Source organism: Leuciscus leuciscus, assembly GCF_965113295.1.
Source record: "Leuciscus leuciscus genome assembly, chromosome: 24".
Classification (NCBI taxonomy): domain Eukaryota; kingdom Metazoa; phylum Chordata; class Actinopteri; order Cypriniformes; family Leuciscidae; genus Leuciscus; species Leuciscus leuciscus.
This window is the reverse complement of record NC_138723.1, coordinates 25,758,242-25,774,485: the sequence shown is the minus strand read 5'-3', so window position 1 is coordinate 25,774,485 and position 16,244 is coordinate 25,758,242. Positions and strand designations below refer to the sequence as shown.

The following is a 16,244-nucleotide window of genomic DNA, read 5'->3' as shown; positions in this document are numbered from 1 at the left end:
CCTTTTGGGGTTCTTCACTTTGCCACACCGGCGGAACCGTCTGTAGATCCTCTAGGCACCCTTTAAAAAGGGGCGGTTCTCTGAGGAACCACACAGGTTTCCTGAGGAACTCTTATATAAGGCACTGTGTGGAACCACTGTGGGTGCCTCCAGGAACCAAATTTCAATTTTATTTTATTTGTATTAAATTAATTTCATGTTGTTACCATGGTTACCACCATTAACTTCTATTATAATAAACAAACTGAACCAAATACAAAATAAGAATTGTTTATTACATATTTTAGATCCATTTTAATACATACACTTCCATGCACTTGAAAAAAAAAGCTAGTAATAGATTAATATCAATGAATACACACACACACAAAAAATAGTATAATACATAAGTAACATGAATAATCAACCATGTGTATACAATAGGCTACACAAGAAAAGACATCTCAACAAAATGCATGGAAAACACATGTTCCATGTAATAAATCAATGTAAAAAATTACAATTTTGACTAATTAAAAATGTCCATCTTCACTTCATTTTAAAACATGTGTTTCAGTCCGCTTGTTAAGTCTGACGTCACTGTTTCCAAGTCCAAAAGCTCTATCAGATGCCAAAAACAAACAACAAACAGTGCTAATATACACTCATTGTGCTGTAATATTCCTGAAAATTAGGATCCTAACCTTTATCTCTATTCCGAAATCTCAGATGGTTAGTTATTCAGCTATTTTGAATCATAAAATGTTGAAGTCTGGGATGCCGTGAGACTGGAGACTGAAATGTACACTATGCCTTTTGAAAAGCTTAAATGTGTGACTTGAATCAACAGTTCCCATAAATGGTTGTTGAGTATTCTCAATATCTAGAAACAAGATAGAGAAAGTAGAAGTAGAGGCTTCGACCCGGAAACAGTATTCCTTATGTCACAACCAGCAGAAAACATTTTCCATTTTAACAGAGTTAAGGTGCAGTAAAATGATCTGTTGTTCTGTGAATGTTCACTGGTGAATTCAGTCATTTCAATAAGAATCCACACGATCAGCAATTTTGTCTTTTTGCCTGTGTAATTTCACGAAATTCACAAATGTGATGCACCTTTACTCGCTGCAACATAAAATGCAATCAATTATAAAATCTTCACAAGGGACACGTGAGGTACTTAACGAGTTAGAAAAGTGAAAAGGTGCATCAGCTTCATTTTCTGTTTGCTTTTCCTCTTTTCTGGTGGATGGTCCAGGCACTTCAGTGATTTTCAGGTCTACAGGAGGATTTTTATTCTTGATCAAACTTGTATTTCAGCTTACCGAGATCCCTGCAAAGTACAAAATTTACTGTTAGTAAGGTTATTAAAGTTATTAAATAATTTCCTCAGCCTTGTGACGTTCCAAACCTGTTTGACTTTCTGTCTGTGGAACCCGAAAGCAGATCTCAGGCATAATGCAACCCGTCACCATTCAATATCACTGCATGAAACACAAGCATACATTTTTTTTTTGTAATTCATTCAAACTATTCTTATGTACACTTGTCTAGTTCAATTCAATGCAACAATTTATGTAAAAAATAGTTAAGCTCCAAAAATGTCCCAGAAAATATCCTAAAAATAGTCAATGAGTTCACAACTCATGTGTTATGGGTTGTGTTGTAAGTCTTCTGAAGTCATATAATAGCTTTTTCCTTTTTTTTTTGTCGAAAAAGACTAAACTTTAAGTTATAATTCAGGGTTCAAATGTCTTATGTTCAAATGCATATGATTAAGGTATAGCCTATAAAAAATGCATAGCATTATTAGCTCCAAACCTGTGATATTATTTTTCTGAGTAACATGAATGAGATTTGAGAGCATGAGGGAAGATTTTCAGAGAATAACTTATTAATAAAGTACACAGTCAAACAATACAATTTCACACAGAGAAAGTTCATAGTAATAAAGTACTTGCATGTGGTGTATAGGTAACTTACTGTAATTCAATGTTGCCTCTGAAATGTTCAGATTATTTTAGAAATGTACTGGTTGTTCTGGGGAAACAAAAGAACAAAGCTGATTATTCACAACATAATATTTATTGACCAGTAAATGGCTTTAAAATGGTATTTGAGAGAATGAGGGCACCTGTAGTAAGTAAAGTTAGGCTAAACAAAAACAGACCAAACTATATTAACCTGCTTTTGTTATTCATAACAAACGTCAATGACGACAGCAGGAATCAGCTAAATTAGTTAGGCTATCTCAGCAATTTGAAGACACAGTTTTACAGAATATGTTGAATTGAATGACTAAATCAATCTAAGACAATAAGTCAATCATTTCCATTTGTTCATTAACTTACGTTAGATCAACGTAATTAGCATCGCGGCTAAAACCTTCATACCAGATACTGTGCAATAAACGAGTGGTAAACACTGTAAAAAGTAGTAATGTATAATCAATTTAGTTTATATATATGTGTGTTTGAATATATAGTGAGTAGACTCTGTATTTATATTTATTTGGCGAGTTTACAAACCTTGTAACGGAGAGCCGATCAAACGGCGGAAGCTCTGATGAGAGGACGGAGCCGTTACCCGATGACGTCGATCAGCTGAGCTTTGTTGCGCGCGAGCAGCGCGAGGATCACTGAAGCGACGACAGCAGAGGAATAGCAGCAGTTTCGTGACAGAATAAAACTTTTCTCCTCCTAGTTCTTCTTCTTCTTCTTCTTCAAATAATAATTTATGAAGAAGTAGGTAAAAATTATTATTTTATTACTATTATTTATTCAATAATAATTAATGAATTCTTCTTATTAATATTATTATAATTTAGTGTTGTTGTTTAAGGTTTAAATTAATCAACAAAATAGGCCTATAGATACTAAATAAATGTAAGCTACCCAGGTGAAAAAGACGTAGGCTACTGTTAAATGTATTAAAAATGCATTAAAGTATATTTGTATTGTAGGCCTACTAAAAACACACTCAAGTACATTTTTAATAGTTCGTCTTTTTTCACCTGGGTATGTAGGCTATACTGAATCAGACTTAAGTAGCCTATAATAATAATAATAATAGGATAATAATATTCTCATTCTGGCCTCACAGAACCATTGGGTTCCTCCAGATGCTGGCTTTAACATAAGAGATCTTCCAGGAACCACTTAAATGTTAAAAGATCTTCCAATAACCCTTTTATCGCATTCAAGTTCCTCTATTTTCCCCCAAAGCACTTCGAGGTCTCATGGTAATGAAAAGGTGACTCCGGAACCTCTGAACTAAATACAAAGTGCTTAAAGGATCCCATAAGTTCCAGCAAGAACCTCAAAGAATGTCAATGCTCCTCCAGTAACCCTACTATAGGAGAAAGAGCTTTGAGGCACTTAAATTACATTTTGAAGTTCCTTGAGTATCCGACAGGATATTTGAGGCTCCTTTAGTTTTTACAGTGCAGGGCACATTTCATAAATAACAAGCCACAACCATAATTGGTCTTCAGAGTGTACTATTATTGATTTACTCAGATGCTCATATCACCTAATCATGAGGGGTCACAACCTAATGGTCAAGGCTTTGATCTGCTAACTGAAAGGCTCTTTAATCCCATGAAGAGCAACTGGAATCATATAGCATCTTTGGCCTTATATATCCAGTGGTCAGGGACGGACTGGGGCTAAAAAACAGCCCTGGACTTTCTCCCAAATAGGCCCATCATCCCATTCACCTAGCCGTGTGCGACAGACACTAGCCAGGATGTGCTGATGTCACAATACTGTAGCCTACTGTATGCCACACTACTGTAGCCTATCAGACAAGGTATTCACAGCAACATCTCAAAACTTATGATGATTATTGGGGTTGTGTTTATTAATGAAGCCTCAGCCTTCAAATAAAAACAAAAAATGTACAATGCCATAAAATACAAATAATGAAATGTCACTGGCTACAGAAGCCCCAAATTACACAAACTTGTAATTATAAAACATAGTTACTACACTGTAAAAACTAAAGGAGCCTCAAATATCCTGTCGGATACTCAAGGAACTTCAAAATGTAATTTAAGTGCCTCAAAGCTCTTTCTCCTATAGTAGGGTTACTGGAGGAGCATTGACAATCTTTGAGGTTCTTGCTGGAACTTATGGGATCCTTTAAGCACTTTGTATTTAGTTCAGAGGTTCTGGAGTCACCTTTTCATTACCATGAGACCTCGAAGTGCTTTGAGGGAAAATAGAGGAACTTGAATGCGATAAAAGGGTTATTGGAAGATCTTTTAACATTTAAGTGGTTCCTGGAAGATCTCTTATGTTAAAGCCAGCATCTGGAGGAACCCAATGGTTCAGTGAGGCCAGAATAAGATTATTATTATCCTATTATTATTATTATAGGCTACTTAAGTTTGATTCAGTATACATGCCCAGGTGAAAAAGACGTACTATTAAAAATGTACTTGAGTGTGTTTTTAGTAGGTCTACAATACAAATATACTTTAATACATTTTTAATACATTTAACAGTAGCCTACGTCTTTTTCACCTGGGTAGCTTACATTTATTTAGTATCTATAGGCCTATTTTATTGATTAATTTAAACCTTAAACAATAACACTAAATTATAATAATATTAATCATAAGAATTCATTAATTATTATTGAATAAATAATAGTAATAAATTAATAATTTTACCTACTTCTTCATAAATTATTATTTGAAGAAGAAGAACCAGGAGGAGAAAAGTTTTATTCTGTCACGAAACTGCTGCTATTCCTCTGCTGTCGTCGCTTCAGTTCCTCGCGCTGCTCGCGCGCAACAAAGCTCAGCTGATCGACGTCATCGGATTTGAAGTAACGGCTACTCTCATCAAAGCTTCCGCCGTTTGTTCGGCTCTCCATTACAAGGTTTGTAAACTCGCCAAATAAATATAAATACAGAGTCTACTCACTATATATTCAAACACACACATATAAACTAAATTTATTATACATTAGGCTACTACTTTTTTACAGTGTTTACCACTCGTTTAGTGCACAGTATCTGGTATGAAGGTTTTAGCCGCGATGCTTCGTTGATCTAACGTAAGTTAATGAACAAATGGAAATTATTGACTTATTGTCTTAGATTGATTTAGTCATTCAATTCAACATATTCTGTACAACTGTGTCTTCAAATTGCTGAGATAGCCTAACTAATTTAGCTGATTCCTGCTGTCGTCATTGACGTTTGTTATGAATAACAAAAGCCGGTTAATATAGTTTGGTCTGTTTTTGTTTAGCCTAACTTTACTTACTACAGGTGCCCTCATTCTCTCAAATACCATTTTAAAGCCATTTACTGGTCAATAAATATTATGTTGTGAATAATCAGCTTTGTTTCCCCAGAACAACCAGTACATTTCTAAAATAATCTGAACATTTCAGAGGCAACATTGAATTACAGTAAGTTACCTATACACCACATGCAAGTACTTTATTACTATGAACTTTCTCTGTGTGAAATTATATTGTTTGACTGTGTACTTTTTTAATCAGTTATTCTCTGAAAATCTTCCCTCATGCTCTCAAATCTCATTCATGTTACTCAGAAAAATAATATCACAGGTTTGGAGCCAATAATGCTATGCATTTTTTATAGGCTATACCTTAATCATATGCATTTGAATATAAGACATTTGAACCCTGAATTATAACTTCAAGTTTAGTCTTTTTCGAAAAGAAAAAAAAGGAAAAAGCTATTATATGGCTTCATAAGACTTACAACACAACCCATAACACATGAGTTGTGAACTCATTGATTATTTTTAGGATCTTTTCTGGGACATTTTTGGAGCTTAACCATTTTTACATAAATTGTTGCATTGAATTGAACTAGACAAGTGTACATAAGAATAGTTTCATGAATGAATTACACCATTTTTTTATGCTTGTGTTTCATGCAGTGAAAGCGAATGGTGACTGGGGTTGCATTATGCCTGAGATCTGCTTTCGGGTTCCACAGACAGAAAGTCAAACAGGTTTGGAACGTCACAAGGCTGAGGAAATTATTTAAATTCCCCAACTATCACTTTAATAACCTTACTAACAGTAAATGTTGTACTTTGCAGGGATCTCGGTAAGCTGAAATAGAAGTTTGATCAAGAATAAAAATCCTCCTGTAGACCTGAAAATCACTGAAGTGCCTGGACCATCCACCAGAAAAGAGGAAAAACAAACAGGAAAATGAAGCTGATGCACCTTTTCACTTTTCTAACTCGTTAAGTAGCCTACCTCACGTGTCCCTTGTGAAGATTTTATAATTGATTGCATTTTATGTTGCAGTGAGTAAAGGTGCATCACATTTGTGAATTTCGTGAAATTACGCAGGCAAAAATGTCCATTGACCATTGTCAGCAGTGTAGTGACGTAATGTATGAAGCACCACACAAAATTGCTGATCGTGTGGATTCTTATTGAAATGAGTGAATTCACCAGTGAACATTCACAGAACAACAGATCATTTTACTGCACCTTAACTCTGTTAAAATGGAAAATGTTTTCTGCTTGTTGTGACATAAGGAATTCTGTTTCCGGGTCGAAGCCTCTACTTCTACTTCCTCTATCTTGTTTCTAGATATTGAGAATACTCAACAACCATTTATGGGAACTGTTGATTCAAGTCACACATTTAAGCTTTTCAAAAGCCTTAGTGTACATTACAGTCTCCAGTCTCACGGCATCCCAGACTTCAACATTTTATGATTCAAAATAGCTGAATAACTAACCATCAGAGATTCGGAATAGAGATAAAGGTTAGGATCCTAATTTTCAGGAATATTACAGCACAATGAGTGTATATTAGCACTGTTTGTTGTTTGTTTTTGGCATCAGATAGAGCTTTTGGACTTGGAAACAGTGACGTCAGACTTAACAAGCGGACTGAAACATGTTTTAAAATTAAGTGAAGATGGACATTTTTAATTAGTCAAAATTGTTATTTTTTACATTGATTTATTACTTGGAACATGTTTTTTCCATGCATTTTGTTGAGATGTCTTTTCTTGTTTAGCTTATTGTATACACATGGTTGATTATTCATGTTACTTATGTATTATACAATTTTTTGTGTGTGTGTGTGTGTGTGTGTATTCATTGATATTAATCTATTACTAGCTTTTTTTTTCAAGTGCATGGAAGTGTATTAAAATGGATCTAAAATATGTAATAAACAATTCTTATTTTGTATTTGGTTCAGTTTGTTTATTATAATAGAAGTTAATGGTGGTAACCATAGTAACAACATGAAATTAATTTAATACAAATAAAATAAAATTGAAGTTTGGTTCCTGGAGGTGCCTAATATAAGAGTTCCTCAGGAAACCTGTGTGGTTCCTCAGAGAACCGCCCCTTTTTAAAGGGTGCCTAGAGGATCTACAGACGGTTCCGCCGGTGTGGCAAAGTGAAGAACCCCAAAAGGTTCCTCCAGGCACCTTTTATTTTTACAGTGTATACCAGGGGTCTCCAACCTTTTTGTTTGCGAGGGCTACCTCAAGGGATAAAATAATCTCGAAGGAATTTTTATTTGTTATACTCCAATATTTATTATAGGCCTACATATGGTGACGCTTTTTTACTTTTCACCATCATATGGGAAATAATTAAATATCTTGATATTCTGGATCAGACTTACAAGCGTTTAAAAAAAAAAAACAATTCCTGAAAAATTATGAAAATATTTATTGCTTTTTTTGTTGATTTTCTATAAACCTATTGTATGTGTTATCAAAAACAGTAGCCCAAACATTTAGTATAAATATAAATGAAAAATAAAATAAAAATAAACTGCCATAACTTCTAAACAAAACATTACTGCATTAGGCATTAATTCATAAGTTTTGGTGTGAAAAGTGCTTCTAACTGGTTTGTTCTTGGAACAATGTTTCGCCTGTTTTTTTGTTTTTGTTTTTTTGTTTTTGCGTCAATATGTTGAGAATATCAGCGCTGTTTCATCTGGCTTTTTACAAGCTTAAATCACATAGTCATTTGTGGGTTTATAATAGAGATAGGCCTAGATAATTCTGCGCTGAATTGAAATGCTTCTCAGTGGATCGCACAGCTCTGTGTAATAGCCCTAATGTTCGCTGCTCAGATCAAACAAGTTTTGTTCCGCTTTTTGAGCGTTTGCCATTTGATGTTTCTCATACGCAACGCAAATGACAGCGTATAATCAAAGAGAGTTGGGTAATTTTGTAGAGGCAAAAGTTCAAATTGAAACGTTTAGTTGAAAAGGTCTCAAAATGATAGCCTACCATTTATTCGAAGTCTGGAACCCCGTCGGCAAGTTGGGGCTATTTATGGGGCTAATGTGTTTAGCGGGCAACTCACAGGCACCACGTTGGAGAGCCACTGCTATTCAAATGTAAGCAAATTTAAAAGTCCAGCCTTATAAAACTAACTTTCTGTCAGTGGCTATAGGCCGACTCTTCTTCCTCAGTTGTTGTTTTTATACGTAGCATATAAGTGATCATATTAGTGTCCCTGCTGTTGGCTGTAGGCCTATTGCTTTATTAGAATTTTTTTTTTTTTTTTTTTTTTTGTGCCGACGGCCCTTCGGTTGGACGGCCGTTCTGGACTTTTCCAGAACGCACAGATTGTCAGTCCGTCCCTGCCAGTGGTTCACAATCAATTAATGCCAAGCCCAACATGAGGGCACTTACAAACATCCTTACACATCTCATATCAAGAAAACATTGCAACATGTCCACAATGCTTTGCTTAATGTTATGAATCTTACACAACCAGAATCAACAAAATTACTAATTTATCAATGACATCTACTGCAACACTTCACTGATTGATTCACCAAAGTTGCTAACAAACTTGTTAGTGACCAGTGAGCTTTGGCAGTTCATAAATTAATTTGTGTCATTTAAGGAAGGTATAGTTTGATTAAAATCTCCTAACTCTCCACTTGAGTGTAACTCATTCACACATTTTATAAGCTCTTCACAAGTTCTCAGCTGATAGAAATGGCATCATATTGATGCCAATGCACATACATGAGCGCATTAAGCCTATTGCACACAACATTGTTTTGGATGTCCGGTAAGTTCTGTTGCAAAATATACGTCACAAAAGCCATATATATATATATATATATACTGTATGTTTTTAGGTTTGGTCTATCCAGTGTCATTAAAAATGACAGTGTGCATGCTAAGTGAACCAGGATTAAATGTATAATTATCTTTTTTGGACCAGACAAAAAGAACCAGACTTCAGACTTCACAGTTATTCAGCCTCATGTCATTCCAAAACTGTATGACTTTCTTTCTTCTGTGGAAGGGTGGCCATACGTCCGGATTTTGGCAGGACAGTCCGGATTTTAAGCCCCCTGTCCAGCGTCCGGCACAGCCTCAAGCCGGACACTCGTTTGTCCTCCTTTTTGGAGCAGCGCTGAATCGGCTTAAAAAAACCCTGCTCTAGAATCTTTATAGGGACGTAGCAGCATAGCGTCGAATGCCCTAAGACCTCTGGTCAAACAAATGATTGGCTGAAAGCGGTGTGAAATAAATATGATATATCATTGGTTAAAAACGTAAACAAGTCCACCTGCTGGCTACGTCATATCATAACGTTAACATGCCGAAACGTCAGACCTCATTTAATCCGGAATGGACAAAAGAGCGCGAATTTGGCCATGATGACCCTAGAGGTGCTTTTGTTGCCTGAGCTGCTGCAGAGGGTGAACTTCTTTATTGAGAACTGAAATATGTGTTTATTTATGAAGTCCAGAAATTTTATGTTTTCTGGCACAGTGCCAGATTATTTGTTTATTTATGTATTTCTTTTATTTCCAGAAGTCCAGAAATGTTTTGTTTTCTGGCACTGTGCACTTTGCAAGACAGGTTCATCTCAGTGGTCAGTTTTTGAAACAGACATCACGAAAGTCCTAAATAAATACAAATACTGTGAACAAACACTTTTTTGCCTCTTCTGTTACACATAGGTCTACATCAATTTATATTGCAGATCAAATTGTCTGGCAATGAATAGAGTCGGCTATTTCAGAATCACTGTATCATGATACCATCGATATGACGGACAAAATGATATTGTAGTTGCGAGTACACCAGACTCAGAGTAAAGTACCTCTTTAAGATATGAATATGAATGTGCTCAAATCTGGGCAGATTCTAGCCCACATTTTAGGTGACAGATTATTTTCTGTTACAAAGTAACAATCGATAAATAGATGGACCCCATCATGATCAAAAGGTTGTTCATCTCAATCTCTGTACTAGAAAGAAAGAAAGAACATGATTTTTTTTTTTTTTTTTTTTGCAGCATCAGTGTGAGCGGTGGATCATGGGTTGGTCAGTCTGATCCAGACACTGTATAAATGAAAGGACAGAAAGGAGAGCAGAACAAACTCCTAACAGGAGGAGACTCACTCATGGCCTATGAGACAGAGGACCATGAGACTCAATACTGCTTTCCTGCCATCAACTCATCATGTATCAAGGGAAAACGCTCCACACATGAATACAATATCATGTATGTGTTTTTTTCATTGCTGTCAGCATGGACTGTGTTTCTGAACCTGCTGGTGATCATCTCCATCTCTCACTTCAAGAAGCTTCACACTCCAACAAACCTGATTATTCTCTCTCTGGCTGTGGCCGACCTGCTTACTGGACTTATTGTGATGCCCATAGAGGCCATCAAGTTGATTGAGAAATGCTGGTACTTTGGAGACACTTTCTGTAAACTGTTTATGATAATCATGGGACTGCTTATCTCAACATCTCTCAGTAATTTAGTTTTAATTGCTGTTGATCGTTATACGGCTGTGTGTCACCCTTTACTGTACCCACAGAAAATAACCATGACTAGAATGATAAATGTTATCTGTTTTTGCTGGCTTGTTTCTTTAACTTATATTATTGCAATTGTAGTAATTATCCCACCCAGAACAGATGCTTGTTATGGCGAATGTAATATTATGCTTACATTTGAATGCAGAGTAATTGATTTCATATTTTCCTTCCTATTTCCTTGTACCCTGATCATAACTTTACATTTGAGGATATTTTATGTTGCACAAAAACAAGTGAAAGTTATAAACTCTCTGATGAAGGGTGGTAAATGTGTAATGGAAGGTTCAATGAGGAGGAAATCTGAGAGTAAAGCAGCTCTCACATTAGGAATCATTGTGGCAATACATCTGGTTTGCTGGATTCCATTCTATATCTTGACTCTAGCTGAAAACACAGCAATCCCACCCACTGTACTGTATTGTCTAATATGGGTCTTGTACATTAACTCTTGTCTGAATCCTCTTATCTATGCATATTTTTACCCCTGGTTTAGAAAATCTGTTAAACACATCTTAACTCTTAGAATATTTCAGCAAGCATCCTCTCGGCTTAATATTTTTACAAATCATCATTCATGATATTTTATTTGTGCTTCAAAATGGTGAAGCAATTCTACATAAAGCACACAATATATTGTAATTTTTAGAACAAATTTTAGATCATTTTAATCCATAATAAATCTATGTACCAAATAAATAAATGTAATTTGTTGAAAATGTAACAAAACAAACCTGTAAATATTTTATCAAATTGTCCGGAATCTTAATTATTCTCTTCATATACAGTACAGGCCAAAAGTTTGGACACATTACTATTTTTAATATTTTTGAAAGAAGTTTCTTCTGCTCATCAAGCCTGCATTTATTTGATCAAAAATACAGAAAAAAATGTCATATTGTGAGATATTATTACAATTTAAAATAATTGGTTTTCAATTTATTATACTTTAAATTATCATTTATTTCTGTGATGCAAAACTGAATTTTCAGGATCATACAAATTGTAATTAAAATTCATTCAGATTCAGAAAATAACATTCTACAGAAACAGCACTTGTTAAGGTGATAAATGCTGTGCTGTTAACTGCAGATACTAGTAGCTCTGTCGTTCTTGTGCTCTTGGATTTAAGCACTGTATTTGACACAGTAGACCATACTGTCCTTCTGTCCCATTTAGAGAAATGTGCAGGCATCCAAGGGAAGGGTCTGAATTGGTTTCAGTCCTTTCTTAAAAATAGAACTTTCTCAGTGAATATTGGGGAATTCGTATCAAGTAAAGCTCCAGTTACATGAATCCCCAAGGGTTCAATTTTGGCTCCAGTGGTATTCTCCATTTATGTGCTTCCATTAGGTAAAATGTTTAAGAAATATGATATTTCATATCATTGCTACGCAGACGACACTAAAATTTACCTGCCCCTAAAACAAGATCCATTTTTTTCTAGATTCTCTACTTGCCTTGATGATTTACAGGCCTGGATGGCTGTAAACTTTTTAAATTTTAACGAAAATAAGCCTGAGATTGTTGTATTTGGTCACTCTGAGTCCAAAAAAACATCACATTTTAAGTTAGGCACTCTTTTCCAATACGTAAAACCTCAGATTCAAGTTGAATAATGCCCTTAAGTTTGACATACAGTACAGGTCAGTTCTGTAGTCAAATCTACATTTTTCCATCTAAATGCACTGGAAAAAAAGTGTAATAAGGGATCCACTGGAGGCAAGTTGAGAAATGAGAACCCAAGTGCAGTTTATTGTAACTAAAATAAAACATGAAACAAAAACATGACGTGGCATGAAAACAAAAACCATGGCATGAACATGAAACTTACACTACAGCAGAATAACAGGAAACAATACTTGACAAAGACACATGGCAAACATGAGGGCTTAAATACACAGACTAATGACAAAACAAGGGACACCTGTGAACAATGATCAGACAATTAACCAATGACAAGACATGGCAGGATCACATGACAAACACTGAATCACATGGAAACAAGACATGACACAGAAACATGACAAGAACAAACCCAAAACGTGACAGAATCCCCCCCTCTAAGGGCGTCTCCCGACGCCCAACAAAACCAAAACACAAGATAAGACCAGGAGGGTGGTGGAGTGGAGGAGGTCATGGGGGAGGGATGGTGGGCCAGGCCCGTGCAGGGGGACAGGACATGGGCCGTGGCAAGGCGTGGGCGGACCTGGGCAGTTGCAAGGCGTGGGCGGATCCGGCAGTGCAGGAAGCCAGGGCGGAGCCGGCAGTGCAGGAAGCCAGGGCGGAGCCGGCAGTGCAGGAAGCCAGGGCGGAGCCGGCAGTGCAGGAAGCCAGGGCGGAGCCGACTGTGCTGGAGGCCAGGGTGGACCAGACAGTTCAGGTGGCCAAGGTGGACCAGACAGTTCAGGTGGCCAAGGTGGACCAGACAGTTCAGGTGACCATGGCGGCGCGGCCTCCATGGTCCTATCAAGGACCCTACTGCCCCCCCCCACCAAAATTTTCTTGGGGACAGCAATGGGGTTATAGGCTGGAACAGACAACGACTCCAGAACAAAAATGACGTGAAAAGTCTCAGCAGTCGTGACGTGAACAGGCTCTGGCTCGGCAGACGTGACGTGAACAGGCTCTGGCTCGGCAGACGTGACGTGAACAGGCTCTGGCTCGGCAGACGTGACGTGAACAGGCTCTGGCTCGGCAGACGTGACGTGAACAGGCTCTGGCTCGGCAGACGTGACGTGAACAGGCTCTGGCTCGGCAGACGTGACGTGAACAGGCTCTGGCTCGGCAGACGTGACGTGAACAGGCTCTGGCTCGGCAGACGTGACGTGAACAGGCTCTGGCTCGGCAGACGTGACGTGAACAGGCTCTGGCTCGGCAGACGTGACGTGAACAGGCTCTGGCTCGGCAGACGTGACGTGAACAGATTCAGGCTTGGCAGACATGACATGAAGAAATTCAGGCTTGGCAGGCTTGGCAGACATGACGTGAAGTGGCTCAGGCTTGGCAGGCATGACGTGAAGTGGCTCAGGCTTGAGAGGCATGACGTGAAGTGGCTCAGGCTTGGCAGGCATGACATGAAGTGGCTCGGGCTTGGCAGATACTGTGGGTTTGTGGGGCTTCTCCTCAAAACCCACAGTAAATGAGGAACCGCTCAATAATAGGGCATAGTCAATATATTGGGCCAAGGACCAGTGGATTTTTCCCCCAGGTAGCTGGTAACAAACAGGCTCATTTAAACCTACCCTAAAAATGTCTTTGAGCGCCATATCATTAAAATCCACCAGGTGAGAGAGTTCACAAAATTCTGCCACATACGTTTCAATGGGAAGATTCCCCTGGCGTAGGTTCAGGAGGGCAACCGCTGGGTTCATTGTTGTAGGTCAAGTATTCTGTAATAAGGGATCCACTGGAGGCAAGTTGAGAAATGAGAACCCAAGTGCAGTTTATTGTAACTAAAATAAAACAAAAACATGACGTGATGTGGCATGAACATGAAACTTACACTACAGCAGAATAACAGGAAACAATACTTGACAAAGACACATGGCAAACATGAGGGCTTAAATACACAGACTAATGACAAAACAAGAGACACCTGTGAACAATGATCAGACAATTAACCAATGACAAGACATGGCAGGATCACATGACAAACAGTGAATCACATGACAGACATGGAAACAAGACATGACACAGAAACATGACAAGAACAAACCCAAAACGTGACAAAAAGGTGAAGTCGTTTTTGTCTTTTAAGAACTTTGAGAGGGCTATTCAGCCCTCATTACTTCAAGGCTTGATTACTGTAACACACTCTATATAGGGATAAAGTGCTACTCTTTCTAGACTTCAAGTGGTTCAAAATGCAGCTGCTAGGCTCTTGACTGGGGATAAGAAATATGAACATATCACACCGGTTGCCGGTCCGCTATAGAGTAGATTTTAAAGTCCTTTTAATGGTCTATAAATCTGTAAATGGCTTAGCACCTTCTTACCTCATCGATGGTTTGTCGAAACATGACATCAAATCAGGGACTATTAGTGGTTCCAAGGGCAAAATAAAAACTAAGAGGTGACCAGGCATTTGCAGTAGCTGCCCCAAAATTGTGGAATAGTCTGCCAGTTAGTATTAGGACTGTGCGTACTGTGGGAAATTTATAAATCAAAACTGAAGGCTTATTTGTTTGAATCTGCTGGATCCAGGCCGTATCCAGATCTGACGAAGGACCTTCACCTGATGACAACGCAGTGCTGAAGTGCCAACTAGTCTCTCCCTATGGAGGATCCCTTTACTACAGATAAAACGTTTTCGGGAAATTCGTTTCACGTACCTACCCCAAAGTAATAAAAAAATAAAAAATAAAAAATAAAAAAATAAAATAAACTAACTAACTAACTAACTAACTAACTAACTTAATTAATTAATTAATTAATTAATTAAAAAATAAAAATAAAAAAATAATAAAAAAATAATAATAAAAATAATAATAAAATAAAAAATTCTGTATCAAAATTTTATAAGGCATCATTACTTTGTTTAGGCTTGGTTTGTAGGGAATTCCAACCTGCGCACATATATTCAAACACAAATAACTATAGAACCAATTCTTAATGCGCATGTGAACGCCATCAGCGTTTCTCACAGGTTTGCGTTTAAAGTCTGTGTAGTGAGAATGGAGTCATCTTAGCGGCCCCTAATTTAATAACAAATGATCGTTGCGACGGAAGAGAATCAATCAAAACTAACTTTAGCTGGAAAATAACTTTCAAGGAAAAAACAATCTCTGTTACCATAAATTATACGTTTATCTCTGTAAAGCTGCTTTGAAACAATCTACATTGTTAAAAGCGCTACATAAATGAAGATGACTTGACTTGACTTGACTTGAAAGAGCTTATATTCGATAATAGAGTGGCATGTTTTCAGTTTCTGTTATTTTTTTATTGTGTTTATGTTTATGCAATGTACAGCACATTGTTCAACAGTTGCTATTTTAAATAGTGCTTTATAAATAAAGTGACATTGACATTGTTTCTGTTTGCAATAGCCCTACTGTGCTTTAACATGGTGTGCTATAGCCATTCACTGTTCCATTCCTTGCTCTGCTCACATTCTCTGATAATAATATCTTTCTAGGACTATATTTTATTTTGATAATTGGTAAAAAAATAAATCTGTTAAAACTGATTCTGTTGCATAGAACTAAATGAAGAATAATATGTTGATTTTAATATATTGATAATATGGGCCTATTTTCTGTCCAACTTTTGTGTTACTTTAAATAAAAGTGTGGTTATTTTATTTTATTGGCTTGTTATTTTTAAATTCAGATTCAATAAAATTATTGATTATTGATTAATTAATTAAAAAGACTATTAATAATACAATTATCCAAAAAACTAATTTATAATAAGAAATTAATA

The 16,244-nt window shown here is 36.8% G+C and overlaps 1 protein-coding gene and 3 long non-coding RNA genes across 4 annotated transcripts in view; 3 read left to right on the top strand and 1 right to left on the bottom strand.

Annotated features, from left to right (window-relative positions):
• Window positions 1–254: 254 nt before the first annotated feature.
• On the bottom strand, window positions 255–2,684 carry LOC309489270. The gene is made up of 3 exons (XR_014202374.1): window positions 2,508–2,684; window positions 1,963–2,019; window positions 255–1,463 (listed from the first exon to the last, which is right to left on the bottom strand). It is a non-coding gene; the product is annotated as an uncharacterized lncRNA (long non-coding RNA).
• Window positions 2,685–3,968: 1,284 nt separating this feature from the next.
• Window positions 3,969–7,440, top strand: LOC309489269. The gene is made up of 4 exons (XR_014202373.1): window positions 3,969–4,866; window positions 5,347–5,403; window positions 5,904–5,978; window positions 6,069–7,440. It is a non-coding gene; the product is annotated as an uncharacterized lncRNA (long non-coding RNA).
• A 907-nt stretch (window positions 7,441–8,347) lies between these two features.
• Window positions 8,348–16,244, top strand: part of LOC309489274 — a 45,229-nt gene continuing 37,332 nt past the window's right edge. The window contains exon 1 of the long non-coding RNA XR_014202378.1: window positions 8,348–8,474. This is a non-coding gene — a long non-coding RNA (uncharacterized lncRNA). The remainder of the gene's footprint in view (window positions 8,475–16,244) is intronic.
• LOC309489239 (trace amine-associated receptor 13c-like) lies at window positions 10,319–11,435 on the top strand. The gene has a single exon (XM_082157884.1). It carries the CDS (start codon window positions 10,343–10,345, stop codon window positions 11,396–11,398), a length of 1,056 nt encoding a protein of 351 aa, XP_082014010.1. The 5' UTR covers window positions 10,319–10,342; the 3' UTR covers window positions 11,399–11,435.